The 12,883-nt window shown below is 46.6% G+C and overlaps 1 protein-coding gene across 3 annotated transcripts in view; it reads left to right on the plus strand.

The window, feature by feature from the left end:
- The window catches only part of NAV2 (neuron navigator 2), a 710,120-nt gene that overhangs the window by 548,445 nt on the left and 148,792 nt on the right, over positions 1-12,883 (plus strand). For all 3 annotated transcript variants that reach the window (XM_058546129.1, XM_058546130.1, XM_058546128.1), the window contains exons 8-10: positions 3,692-3,804; positions 8,657-8,765; positions 10,657-11,046. In XM_058546129.1, the coding sequence (XP_058402112.1) occupies positions 3,692-3,804; positions 8,657-8,765; positions 10,657-11,046 (612 nt within the window). The remainder of the gene's footprint in view (positions 1-3,691; positions 3,805-8,656; positions 8,766-10,656; positions 11,047-12,883) is intronic.

The following is a 12,883-nucleotide window of genomic DNA, read 5'->3' on the forward strand; positions in this document are numbered from 1 at the left end:
CACTTACATGCCTGTTCATATGTGTAGACTCGTCCCCAGACTTTCAGCTTCCTCTGTTTCTGTGGTTCCCTGAAGAATTAGCTTTCCCCCTTCTCCCTGCCTGAGTTGTGTTCTGGTAGCCTCTGTTACTATTCCTGCCAGGAGCTGGTGGAAAGAGTGGCTTGAGGGACTTCAGAGTGAAGCCAGCCTGGTCCAGACAGTGAGGGAAGGTCAGACCTCGCCTCATCCCGCTTCCCTTCTCCTCCACTCCCCTCCCCTTCAGTGAGGGTCACGCCCACACTTTTTAATTGGAAGACAGTCATCTTTTTATTAAATCAAGTCATCAGCTCAGCTAACAGTCCTGAGAAGAGTGCCAAGGCTCAGAAGTGACTCAGCACTCGGCTGCATGCAGGGCGTCTAAAACAGTTGTTCTCTGAGCCATGGAGGCACCCGAATTGCTCCCCATGGAATTTTTATCATTCCAATAACATTAATAGTCTTGAGGTAATGCATATTCAAGCCACTGTTCACAGATTCTTGATTTGCATTTTCACAATTAAAATATATGACAGTCTTTGATCAATCCCACGCCTTCTTTTTTTTTGGCTGTAACCATGTGAAAGATTGTAAAATATTTAATCCCTTTTTTTAAAATGTCAAGCTTTTCCATGAGAGGAAAAACTCTTAACGATAAAGAGCAAATGTCTGACAAGTAGGTGGAGGGAGAAAATTGCCCAGCTGCCTTTTAACGTTAATGCTCACCTGGTGTGGTGTCCTCTGGTCCCTCTGAGGTGCCTTCCTCTTTAGGTGAGCCAGGGAGGGGCCTGGAAGGAGAGCACTGGGATAAGAGTTAGGGCGCCAGGCTCTGTCTTTATTAGCTTGTGACTCCCTGTGTGGGCCTGGGACCTGGCTGCAGGAACAGCTGGGAGCATGCACAGGTGTGTGCAGAGACCCAGCTAAGGGCTCTTCATGACTTCGCTCATTTATTCCTTCCCACAACTCCATGAGCTAGCTATCTTTTTATCCCCATTCTATAGATGAGCAAACTGAGGCTTAGAGTAATTAAGTAACTTGCTCTAAGTCACAGAGCTAATAGCTAGCAGAGCTAGTGTTTAAACCCAAGTCTCTCTAACCAGAGGGACCAAATTCTTAACCACGAAACAGTCTTGACTCTAAATCTCTGCCTCTCTCTCAGCCTCAGTGTCTTCATCTGTAGAGTGAGGAGATTGGATTATATTAGAGGATATTAGAAAATGATTTAGACTCCCTCTGTGCTCTAAAATTTTTAAGTTTATGGCTCACTGTATGTAACTTACAATGCTCCCCCCAGAACCTCTCCATGTTAGCGATGTTACCAAGAGATAAAAGGAAGATACATCATTTTTTAAAATCACTCAGAATGAATTATATTTAGGAATTCAGAAGTAACACTGGACACCTCTGTCGCTTTACACTTGACTGAGTGCTTTTGTGTCATTTCACGGGATTTTTGTAGCAGCCAAGGAGGTCGCTGTCGTCTTCCCCCACTGTACAGAAGAGGATCCTGAGGGTCAAAGAGGTGAAGCGACTTACTCAGATGTGCACAGCTATCGAGTTATGGGCTCCAGACCTGCAGCCAGCTCAGTGTTCAGACTCCATGTCTAATGTTCCTTCCAGTACCCAGCATTCTTCTAGTCTTAAAAAGTTCTCATTTATCCATGCAACACGCCCTGGCTGAGTGCCTGCTCAGCACATGAACTTGAACAGATCATGTTCTTATGTGCACACGTCAAAAGAGCCAGTCTTTGCCTTCAGAGAGCTCAGTCTAGATGAGGAAAGATTTGTTGATTAGGTCACGTTGTAATAACCAGGCATCAGAGAATAAGGAGAGTGCTGTAGAAGCACACAGGAGGAGGGGCGATCAGTTGGCAGAGAGTCGAGAAAGGCTTCCAGGCCAAGATGGCATGGGAACTGCGTCTTACAGGTAGGTTAGGAACAAACTAAGGAAGAAAGAGGGCAAGGGCCTTTAGGCAGAGGTCCCGTAACTACAAAGATGTTTCTGCTACGGCCATGGTATGGTCTGGGAATGGAGAGAAGCCACATGTGGGTGGAGCATGGGGCATGGCTGTGTTTACAGTGGAGGAGTGGAGGAGATGGGGGGAAATGAAGGAAGGAAGAGTCCCGTGACGTAGGGCCTCTTCTACCACAATAAGGACTTTAGACTTGATGCTGTGGGCGAGGGGAACCATTGAAGGCCTTTAATCAGAGGGTGATCGGATCACAGCAGTATCACAGAGATCAGTGGAGGATGGTGTGAGGGGTGGACCAGACCTAGGAACAGTCTAGAGCAGAGATCAGGGATTCAGATGCCTGATTGGGCCCCAAAAGATGATATCAGTGAGTGGCTCAGGATGCAGGGGACTGTGGCAGAGGGAACTTCTTGCCTCTAGAGGGAGCAGCCACCTCCTGAAAAAACACCAGCAGGTGGCGACCTGCAAGACAGTGAGCTGTCTTCCTAGACTTTCTTGTTTTAACTGAAAGTAAGAAAAGAAAGGGAGAAAGCAGAAATCCAGATATTTCTTTTGAAATCTCCCAATTTTTAAATGCTTAAACTAATTCAAAAGCTTTAAAATACTATGCAGACCGGTAAGAATAAATCTGTGGACTGGTTCCCACACCTGGCTGCCATTTGCACTCTCCAGGCTGGAGGCAGCATACCTGTTTACAGAGTGCTCGCAGGGCCTAGGCAGAGATGATGAGAGCATGGACTCTTGCCAGGGGATACAGAGGAGCACTGGGAGTATGAAAATCCTTTCTGGGTAGAGATTACAGGAGTTGTGCACTGATGGCTGCAGGAGGAGGGCAAAGGGGGGATGAATAGATGGATGACTTGAGGTTTATCAGTACATCCCCCACATTTAAGACAATTCACATTCTTGGCAAACGCTTTCTTCTTAGAGAGTGAAATCTGGTGGAATTAGCTCGGGATGCTAATGAATTCATAATGTTATACCAGGGTTCTGCGTCTGAGTGTAATTGTACATTCGTATGCCGTGCCTGAATGAGCAGAGGTAGTTGTGGCAAGAACACATTGCATGAAGCGGTTTCCTCAATTTGCTTGACAAATAAGGGCGTGGAGAAAGTTTGGGGAAGTACAGATTTCAGTCAAGTGTTGAAATAATGATCAATGAGACCTTTCATGTCAGAAGATCTGAGCGCTGAATCAGAGACCTAGAGGGCAGGCACACCTGCTTGGCACCCACTCCTGACTGGTTTTACAGTCATCGTTTCAGAGAGCCGTGTCAGGAGGACGGGGGGAGCCACGGGGGCTGTCAATGGAGTCATCTTTATGCTTGACTTGCTGATGTTGCTGGTTACTTAGAAGTCACTCTTTGGCATAGGTTAAATGATCCAAACCACCCAGTCCTCTCCAGCGTTGTTCTGGCTGGACCTAGCTCCCTGATGGGGACTTGGAGCAGCGTTCCCCAGTGAGGGATTGCAGACCCTCCATCTGGGCAATGAATATTTCATCTTTTCCAGTTCGGTGGCTCTCTCTTTCTAGGACATTGCTCCACGTGTGCTGATGAATTATTTAGCGTCAGTCTGCTGCTCTGCTCTGTCCTAAAGCTTCTTGCTGAAGGAGGTGATGGTGGGTGCTGTGGTCAGACCACAGCGGTCCAGATGTGGTAGTGACTGCTCGTGACAAGCTGTCTGCTTTGGTTTGTGTGTGAAGGTCCCAGACAGACACCGAAGGGAACATTACTGCCGAGTCCAGCTCCGCCGGTGTGAGCATGGAGCCTAGCCACTACACCAAGAGTGGACAGCCTGCTCTGGAGGAACTCACCGGTGAGTATGGGGCCCCAGAAGTTCCGTGTCGGCTGGTGATGAGGCCTCCCGTGAAACCGCCTGCTAGAAGGGCGCCAACCCAGCTCGATTTGAAGTTGTTTTACTGTTGCGTTGATTGTTGAGCTAAACAAACTTATTTTCCTTTTTTTTCTTATGATTTTCCTTCTTCTTTTTCTCCACTGTTTTCTCTCTCACACAATCTACTCCCTCCTCCCCAGAATTGTAAATAAGTCTCTCACCTGTTGGCAAACCCTAATTTGAGATAAATTCCATTTCATTCACGTAGGGGCTCTGGGCTGGCCTCACACTTCATTTTGAATCTCTTGTTTACTCTTCAGATAAAGTCACTTTCCAACAAGAGGTGGAACTCTAAAACATTGACTTTTTTGTTTCCTGTATGGAAGCACTGATTGAAAATCTGTTCTTAGCATCCTCTATTAATTGTAAAGAAGACTACAGCATGCTTCTTTTGCCAAAAACAAAAAAAAAAATCTAAATTTGATGTATAAGCTAGACAATAGTGATTGAACGGACATTATATAAAAACACATCCACAGTTGTCGTGTAGTTAATTCCATAAATATTTGCCTATTAGTGTCATACTGTCACATTCTTAATTTAAAGAAGAAAAGCTAGCATCTGAGCTAGAATGCTTCCTGCACTGCTTTCTGAGTTAGCACCTTCTCTCTCTCTCTTCCCTGCTCCCCATTGCTGTGCCCTGTGTTCCAGCAACTTCTCATCAGGGAGGCGAGTGGTAAACCACATATTTAGCGGTGGCTGCATTAGTCTTCTCATATCTTACCACTTCCAGAGTTGGGTTAAAAATTGAATCTGTGTTTAAATCCATTTATTCATCTAAATATCCATGGCCACACCATTTTAATAGCCGTATTACAGCTGTGGAATTGGTCTGCAGCCCTGCGATCGAATCTTACCCATCTCACCATTAGCCCTGAGTATTAATTTCAGAGGATCTGAGCGATTTAATTATTTCCTTCTGGTTCTGCTGGCTGGGCACAGTGCTGGGGCAGAGAGGTTCCAAGCCATTTGTAAGTGATCCGTCTTACAGTGGTTCAGGGCCCCACATTTGGGATTGGTTGTGTGTTTCCTTCTCTCCATGGTTTGTAGCTCCTTGCATACGAGGACACGTTAGCACAGGAAAAGGGCTAGCTTTGAGGAGAAGGGTGTGGAGTTCAGATGACTGCTCAGGTCTCCGTGCACATTCCAGGTCGTGCTCTCATGTGCACACATCAAAGGAGCTGGGCCAGGGCTTCAGGGCCCGGCATGGATCAGATGTGTGTCCTGTGGAGGAGTGTGGATTCATGTCCAACTCTGAGGCTCAGCGAATTCACATTTGAAAAGCAAAAGCAGCAGCCAGAGAACATTCCACAAGCCACTTAAATTCAGAGTGACAGATTGCAGCCTGTGATCTTTCACTAATTTTTCTTTTGCTCCCATGTCTCTTCTGCATCAGGACTTTAAAACCAAGTAAGAGCTCAGAAAGCCTGAGATGCTGCCTCCCTTTGGGGAACAGACTGTGCAGTCACTTGTGCCTGCAAGCACTTTGTGGTATTAAGTCGAATGGTGTTGGTTGCTAATGAAAACTTCTTAATTGGGGTGACTTGTCTTTACATTCATGCGGTAGAAACCACATGTGTGATTGCACTGTGCATTATTTTATGGAGATACTATACAGTGGCACGAGGTTGAATTTAACTTATCCATAGCCAATCCCTTGAAATGAGAATGAAGGGTGAGTGTATTTAGAAATGGACGTTGCTGTGACTGTTTGATCAATTCCTTGGTTCTTCCCCTTGCTTATGCAAATAGGTGGATTTTCCCATGGTGCTTTGTCATTTATGTGGCCTTACACTTGAGACGTGCCACCTGGATTGTAGAGTTAGAAGGAACCACGTGCTCCTGTTCATTATCCGGTCCGTGAATCTCTTCCATCATTCACTGACGAATTGTCTTTCAGTCTCTGCCAGAATATTCCTTATGACAGGAAGGTTATTCTTTCATGAGGCAGCCCTTCCATATCTTGTTGGCTTTAATGGGTAATGGAGTTCTTGATTCTTACATATGTAATCACTGGATATAATCCAGCCTCCTGAAGCCCACAGACAATTTCCATTCTTTTCCACATAGCAACATGTCCCTTAGCCTCCCTCTTCCAACTAAAAATCCCAAGTTCCTTCTTCTTCCTTTTGTAACACCTGACATCCTCCACGCTCAGCCCTCTCGGGTCAGAACGAGGTGTTCTCTTCATCATGACCAGTGGCTCGAGGGAGGGCTGCCGTTGGCAAATGCAAGAGAGCCACAGGTAGACATGGGAGAGCTCACTCATTCTCATCATCTCTGTGTATGAGCTGAACGGGCCCTGCCATGTCCAGTGGAGCACGGTTGTGTTTTTATTGTGTTCAGCTGTGAGTTGGTGGGAAAATCTTACACTCAGTCCATCTTCCAAGGAAGCAGACTCGGCAGTTCAGAACGTGGCCACCTAAGCGAGGCAGGTGTATTACTGGTTTGCTTTTCTACGTTGCTCTTGGAATCAGGTGTACGCAGGGCTCTGAGGGGAGAGAACGTTCCCAGTGGGACCTCAGGTGGGGAACAGGGCGCTGGATTTCAGCGAGCCCTCGTTTTCTGCCGGGCATATGCCGTGTCACCGCATCTGTTCCTCCTCCTAACCCATTGAGGGAAGGGATTAATCCCCATTTTACAGATGAGGTTCAGAGAGGATAAGCCACTATCCAAGATCAAGTGGCTAATAAGTGACAACAGCACGATTCAAACCTTTATCTACTGGGATGCACAGTCCGTGGTTTTTCTTCAGCCCTAGGCTGACCAAACATCTTTTGGACGATAACTATTTCTTGGGCAGCTATAAAAACGTGTGTCGGGGTTACCAAAAGTAAAGGTGAGACACCATCCCATCTCAAAGATCTTTGAATTTCTAAAGGAGAGTTAACACAGGCAAATACGTCAGTAATAGAGACGTGGATAAATAAATATAATTGTTATTCTTCTTGTGTGTGCTTAAGTTAGTTGATGAAGGTAATTTGAAAACTTGTGCCTAGACTTAGTTTCCTAATAAATGTTCACTGCAGGTCCTAGAGCTGTGCAAAAATCAGTGCCCTTTTGGCAGCTACACAGATAAAATGTGGCCCGACTGGCAGTGAAAGATATTTAATTGATGGCCCAGGGGATAGATGCACCTACATTCCTCCAAGGCCATTAAGGGAAGGTAAAGTAGACATTCATCACTGCTTTCATTTAAAAACACGTACATATATATTTGTATTTTAAAGAATTGGGTGGGAAATGCAAGTTTGACCACTTTTCAGATAAGAGAAAAATGCCTTCCAAACTTCTCTTGGTTGTAAAGGGGGAGAAAATTGAAAACACTTGCATTTTCAAGGATAGAGAGTTTGCTATAGCAAATTTTCTCCATAAAATCACATATCTGTCATTTCCTCCAGTCCCCAGCTCCTCGGCACCACCATGCCGAGAACAACCTAAGGAAATTATCAGTGTCAGAAGGAAAGTAAATTCTGTGACATTTCTTAGCTGCCTGTTTTCCTATTAATGACAATTGCTGGAAGTTCTACTTAGTGTCTAATGTAAATTCCACTTGCTGCTGCCCATGTGTACTATGTTCTTGATGGAGATTTCTTTAAAAATGTTGCTCAACACTTGAAATAGTCACAGGCTTTTAAAGACCCTTGATTGTGGTTCTTCAGTCTCCTCAGTCCTCCCTGAAATTACTCTGAGGGATAGACGTTTGATTCCTTTAATCATTACTTTACTTATTCCTCTCCTCCTCCTCCCTGGGTAAGCCCATCAAAAGAATAACCAGAGAGCCCGAGGCAAGGCTGCTCTGAGACAGCACATGGCTTCCTGCCTTGGTGTGGCCTATTTCTCCCGGGGCATCTGTGCCAGCTTGACCTCTGCTGGGCCAGGTGTTTTGTGGAGGATCTTGCCCAGAGAACGGAAGTCCCTTGTCCTCCAAAGAGAGACCCTGACTCTTCTTGCTGGCGCCTGCTCTGCAGCACGGCTGGCGGGAGTTGGGTGCTGCGCCGGCGCTGTGCTCAGGATTGCCAGGCCCTGTGGCTGCCGGTACCTTTGAGGTCGGGCCCGTTACCGTCCTCGTTTTAGGACTGAAGGATGGAGAGGGTCAGCACCGTCCCCACCATCACACAGCCAGTGAGTCAAGGAGCCAGAATTTGAGATGACATCATAAATCTAACAGAGACACACCTCTCTCTCTAGAAATTTTCGATTAAGAAGTACACATCTTTTAGCCACTGCAAGTTGTGTTTATAAAGTAGCGCCGGTCAACAGCAGGGTGTATCGTCAATGGGTGAGAGAACTGAATGCCTCATCCACTTTTCTGTGGGCAGAAAATGACTTCTGGTAAGCGGTCAAACCAAACATGCATGTCTCTATTGGAGATGGTGTGAAATGTGTTTACATCTCTGACTGGGCGCTTTGCTTCTCCCACAAGCGGGACCTCACCCGTTTCAGGAGGGACTTGAAGGGAGAAGACAGGCTTCTCCCCTTGGATTTAGAACCTTCTGATGGGCATCCATCCATCCATCCATCCGTTCATCCATCCATCCATCCATCCATCCATCCATCCGTCCATCCATCCGTTCATCCATCCGTCCGTCCGTCCCTCCGTCCGTCCGTCCGTCCGTCCATCCATCCATTCCTTCTCAGATCCTTCTTAAGCACCCACAGTGATCCAGGCACTGAGCACAGAACATGGTTGTGGTCGCGGATGTGATTACTGCTCTCGTGAATCTCACGAGCCATCTGAGAATTAGAATAATCTTAGCCGTTGTCTTTCCAGGGGAAGATCCTGAGGCTCGGCGACTGCGGACAGTGAAGAACATCGCAGATCTGCGGCAGAATCTGGAGGAGACCATGTCCAGTTTACGAGGAACTCAGGTCACACACAGGTATCTACAGCGTGAATTTCTTTACTGAACTAGCTAGTGACTTGGTTTTCACATGACTTCTCTTGGGTTTCTTCGTGCTGCTAGCAAAGTGATTTGGTTAACAATAGAATAAATAACTTTGATCCTCAAATGTGCTGGAATTCACAAAGACTGCCATACAGTGTACAGAAGAAAAGCGTCAGGGGCAAAAATGAATACAGACAGATTCCTCCCAAAAGCAGAAAGTTGCCAAATCCACTCTTCAGAGGATTTTTGTAGACCAGCTCCACTGAAATTTCACTTTACATGCATTTTCTAAAACTATATTGTGCTGTTGAAACAAGCAGGTGAACTATATTTGACCTGTGCGATAAAGCAAATAACTTGAATTCCTACCCGGTCTTCTGATACACAACACTCTGTAATGTTGTTAGTCATGAGCATGTGTAAAACACGTAAGGGAAAATTTGTACAAACTTACGAGCATGTTTAAACCATGATTTCGTTGGATGAAATCTAGGATGACCTTGGAAGCATTTGTGAGGTTTTTTGTGTTGTTGAGCAAGAAGCTGAAGAGGATGCAGCCCTGGTGCACCCTTGATGGGGCAGAAATGAGTTTTATGGTTTGTGTTTGGCTTTGATAATCAAGGTGAAGTCCTGGTTGCCCCCACTGATCTCCCAGGGAGTCTGCTTTGCTTCTGCAGTTTCAGTCTCTGTGATGAAGGAATGTAGCAGGGCCCCCCCCAGGGCCAGTGGTTTTGGCAGGTCACGTTAACCTCTGTGGGTTCTACGTTAAATGAGACCAGGGCCCAAACCTAAGAGATCCCCAGTAAGAGGAAAATAAGGCCGACTGCAGGATAGGAGGGAAACAGAAACGGTTGAGGTGCCAAACTACCCTCCAGAGGAGAGTAAACTCGGGGGTTGTGATGTGGGGCTCCCCAAACCTTTATATATTTGATGGCGTGGAGCCAGAGGCTGGACCCTGTGGCTCAGTGATGGGCGAGGAAACATCCCCATTTCCACCATCATCACTAAAACTGCCTTCATGTGGGTTACAGCAGTCTGATAAATTTCTCAGCTTGGACCAGGGAGGTAATGATGACCTTACCTTCTTAAGGGTTCTTCTGCAGGAAAGACTCTCACTCTCTGCTCAGTTAGGAGCCCCCAGTGTGGCTCTGTGGCAGCACCTTGGTCAACTTGACCATGCACAGACCTGCAGGGCCGGAAAGACAGTGGACTGCAAAAGAGTCTGTCTGATGGCCAGGGATGAGCTCAGTCTCCTGGCGGATTTGGACCCCCGTAATTTGATTTATTATGGATCTCAAGCCCAGGCGTTTACCACTCTTTTCCAGCCTTTTGCCCCCAAAGTTTATTTGTTATTTTGGACAAAATGTGGGAGAAGCAAAAGTGTGGGGAAAATGGACCTTAGAGAGTTAGAAAACTGGGGCTCTCCCCCCGGCTCAGTCTAGAGGGAGCTGAGGATGTGAGATGTGACATTAGGAACTCCAGGGTGGATGGTGCATCCTGGCATGCAGCATCCTAGCGCGAATGGGCAGTGGGTACCTTGATGCCCCATTGTTATCTGGTCAGCATTTTCTGCTTCCTTTCCTGGGTTGGGAATAAGATGCTGGTAGTTAAGATCGTTTAGTTAAGGTAATTGGTAGTAGGTATCTTGTGCCATGTTTTAGGGGGAAAATTCTCCACCTGGCTTCTCAGAAGGTTACGTAGATATGCAGCTTTGCCTTTTCATTTTTAACAGAGGACTTACACTGGGTGGGCCATTGGAGCCAATCATTTGATCCTCTTTTGTATATGGGAAATATTTCATAATTCTAAAAAAAAATGAATATATAAACTGCGAAGAATATTAGGCACCTTAGGGTCTAACCCAAGGCCGGCTTTATGTTTTTAGCACATTGGAAACCACATTCGACACCAACGTCACCACGGAGATAAGCGGGCGCAGTATCCTCAGCCTGACTGGCAGGCCCACTCCCCTCTCCTGGAGGCTTGGCCAGTCCAGCCCTCGGCTCCAAGCGGGAGACGCCCCCTCTATGGGCAACGGGTACCCGCCTCGAGCCAACGCCAGCCGGTTCATCAACACTGAGTCGGGCCGCTATGTGTACTCTGCTCCTTTGAGGAGGCAGCTGGCCTCCAGGGGCAGCAGCGTCTGCCACGTGGACGTCTCAGACAAGGCCGGAGATGAGATGGACCTGGAAGGCATCAGCATGGATGCCCCCGGCTACATGAGCGATGGGGACGTTCTGAGCAAGAACATCCGGACGGATGACATCACAAGTGGGTGAGTCCCGGGGTTTCTCTGTCTTCGCAGAGCCGGAGCAGGCTTGGCCCCTGTGTTCTCTTTTCAGGGCTTTAGTTAAGTCCTCCGGAGGAGATCAGACTGCCTACTTCACTTTCTACTGTCCATGTCAAAGACTGTATAGGGGGCCTTCTGGGCCGAGAGTCACAAGACCTGGGCTGCAGTCCAGTTCTGGCAGGAATCGCTGGGCGATTCTAGGGAGGCTCCACTGGCAGCCAGAGTGACACTTGGCAGCAAACCACATTGCGTCCTTTAAACCAAACCTTGCACTCAGGATGGAATGCTGCCTTCTTAGCGTGGCTGCCTGGTCCATGGGATCCGGCTGTTACCTGCCTCTCAGATCTCGGTGTTATCCCCCCTCCTTGCTTCCTGTTGCGCCTGTGCCTTCTAAGGCTCATCAAGCTTTTTCCTGCCTGAGGTTCTTTGCACTCTCTGTTTCTCGGCCCGGATGCCATTCCCCAGATCTTTGCATGGCTGGTTCCATCTTGCTGCTCAGCTGGAATCTCTTTGGAGGGCGCCTCTTTGACCATTCAACTTGAAGTGCCTGCCCCACGCCCTGTCCTCTCCATCACCCTGTCTTATGCTCCTTTGAAAGCTTATGACTATTGGAAATTATCTTGATTATGAGTTCATATTTTATTGTCTCGCTGCCCCCTCCTGCTTGCAACAGTAAGGGCCATGAACAGGGACATTGTCTGGCTTGTTCACTGGCGAATCCCCCATGCATTGTACATATAGGAGTTTATAGATATTGCTGAGTTAATGAACACATGGATTGCGAGTTGTGGGAACAAGCCCAATCTCCCTGCGTCTCCATTTGTGCACACATGACGTTAAGGGGAATGACGAGATGATGTCTAAGCCGGGCCGTGACCATGTGGAGCACAAGACTTGGCTTTCTGTTTCTAGCTCCACTTCCAGAGCCCCATGTAAATTGCAGGGGCATCTCTTGATCCCACTTGCCTGAGACTTCTTCACCTGTTAACTGACTTGCCCAGAAATTCTCTAAGATCTTTTTCTCCTCTACCATTCTACCAGTCAAAATTACAGGTAATAAAAATCGGGCATAATCATCATGCCACTCATTTCTATGAACATAGTGATCCAGAAACCCACCGATGAGTCAATATTTTCATAATTTTAATAATAGCTAATTCTCCCACTCGGTGCTGAACTCTGTGCTAGGTGCTTTCATGTATGTCATCTTGTTCTATCTTCGCAGCAATCCTTGAAGGGAGGTGATGACATAATCCCCATTTTACGGATGAGTAAACTGAGGCTCAGGGGAGGTTAAATAACTTTCGCCAGGCCCCGCAGTGATGAAGAGGCGGAGCCCAGGCCTAGTGGCTCTGGAGCCCTGTTCCTTAACCACTGTATTGGACCATCTTGCCTAACATTTTGTTGCTGCGTTGAAATAGCACAACTACGGGAGTTTATTTTAAAATTAATTTACTTTTGCTTAATTCTACCTGTCTGACTAGAAATGTTCTTTTATTTAGTTAAAAGCTCAGACACAGGTGCTTCGGCTTTCTGGCTGTTGCTGTTATAACCTTCCTGTACTGAAATCTCAGAAGACAGGAGCCACCAAACCCCTACCATATAACAAATTTCTGCTATCAGCAATGGCTGGGAAAGTTAATGGAATGATAAATAAATTAAATGATCCAGTTAACCTAGAGCATCATTTTGTGTTTCTAGTTTTCCATAAACATGAAAAACGGTAACATACACCTGTTACTAAAATTGCACGTAATTTAATCTTTTTATTATTATTTAGAATACTTTTGGTATCTAGTAGAGCCTCAAGGTTATCATTATC

The sequence above is a fragment of the Diceros bicornis genome, chromosome 7 (genome assembly GCF_020826845.1).
Source record: "Diceros bicornis minor isolate mBicDic1 chromosome 7, mDicBic1.mat.cur, whole genome shotgun sequence".
Lineage (NCBI taxonomy): Eukaryota > Metazoa > Chordata > Mammalia > Perissodactyla > Rhinocerotidae > Diceros > Diceros bicornis.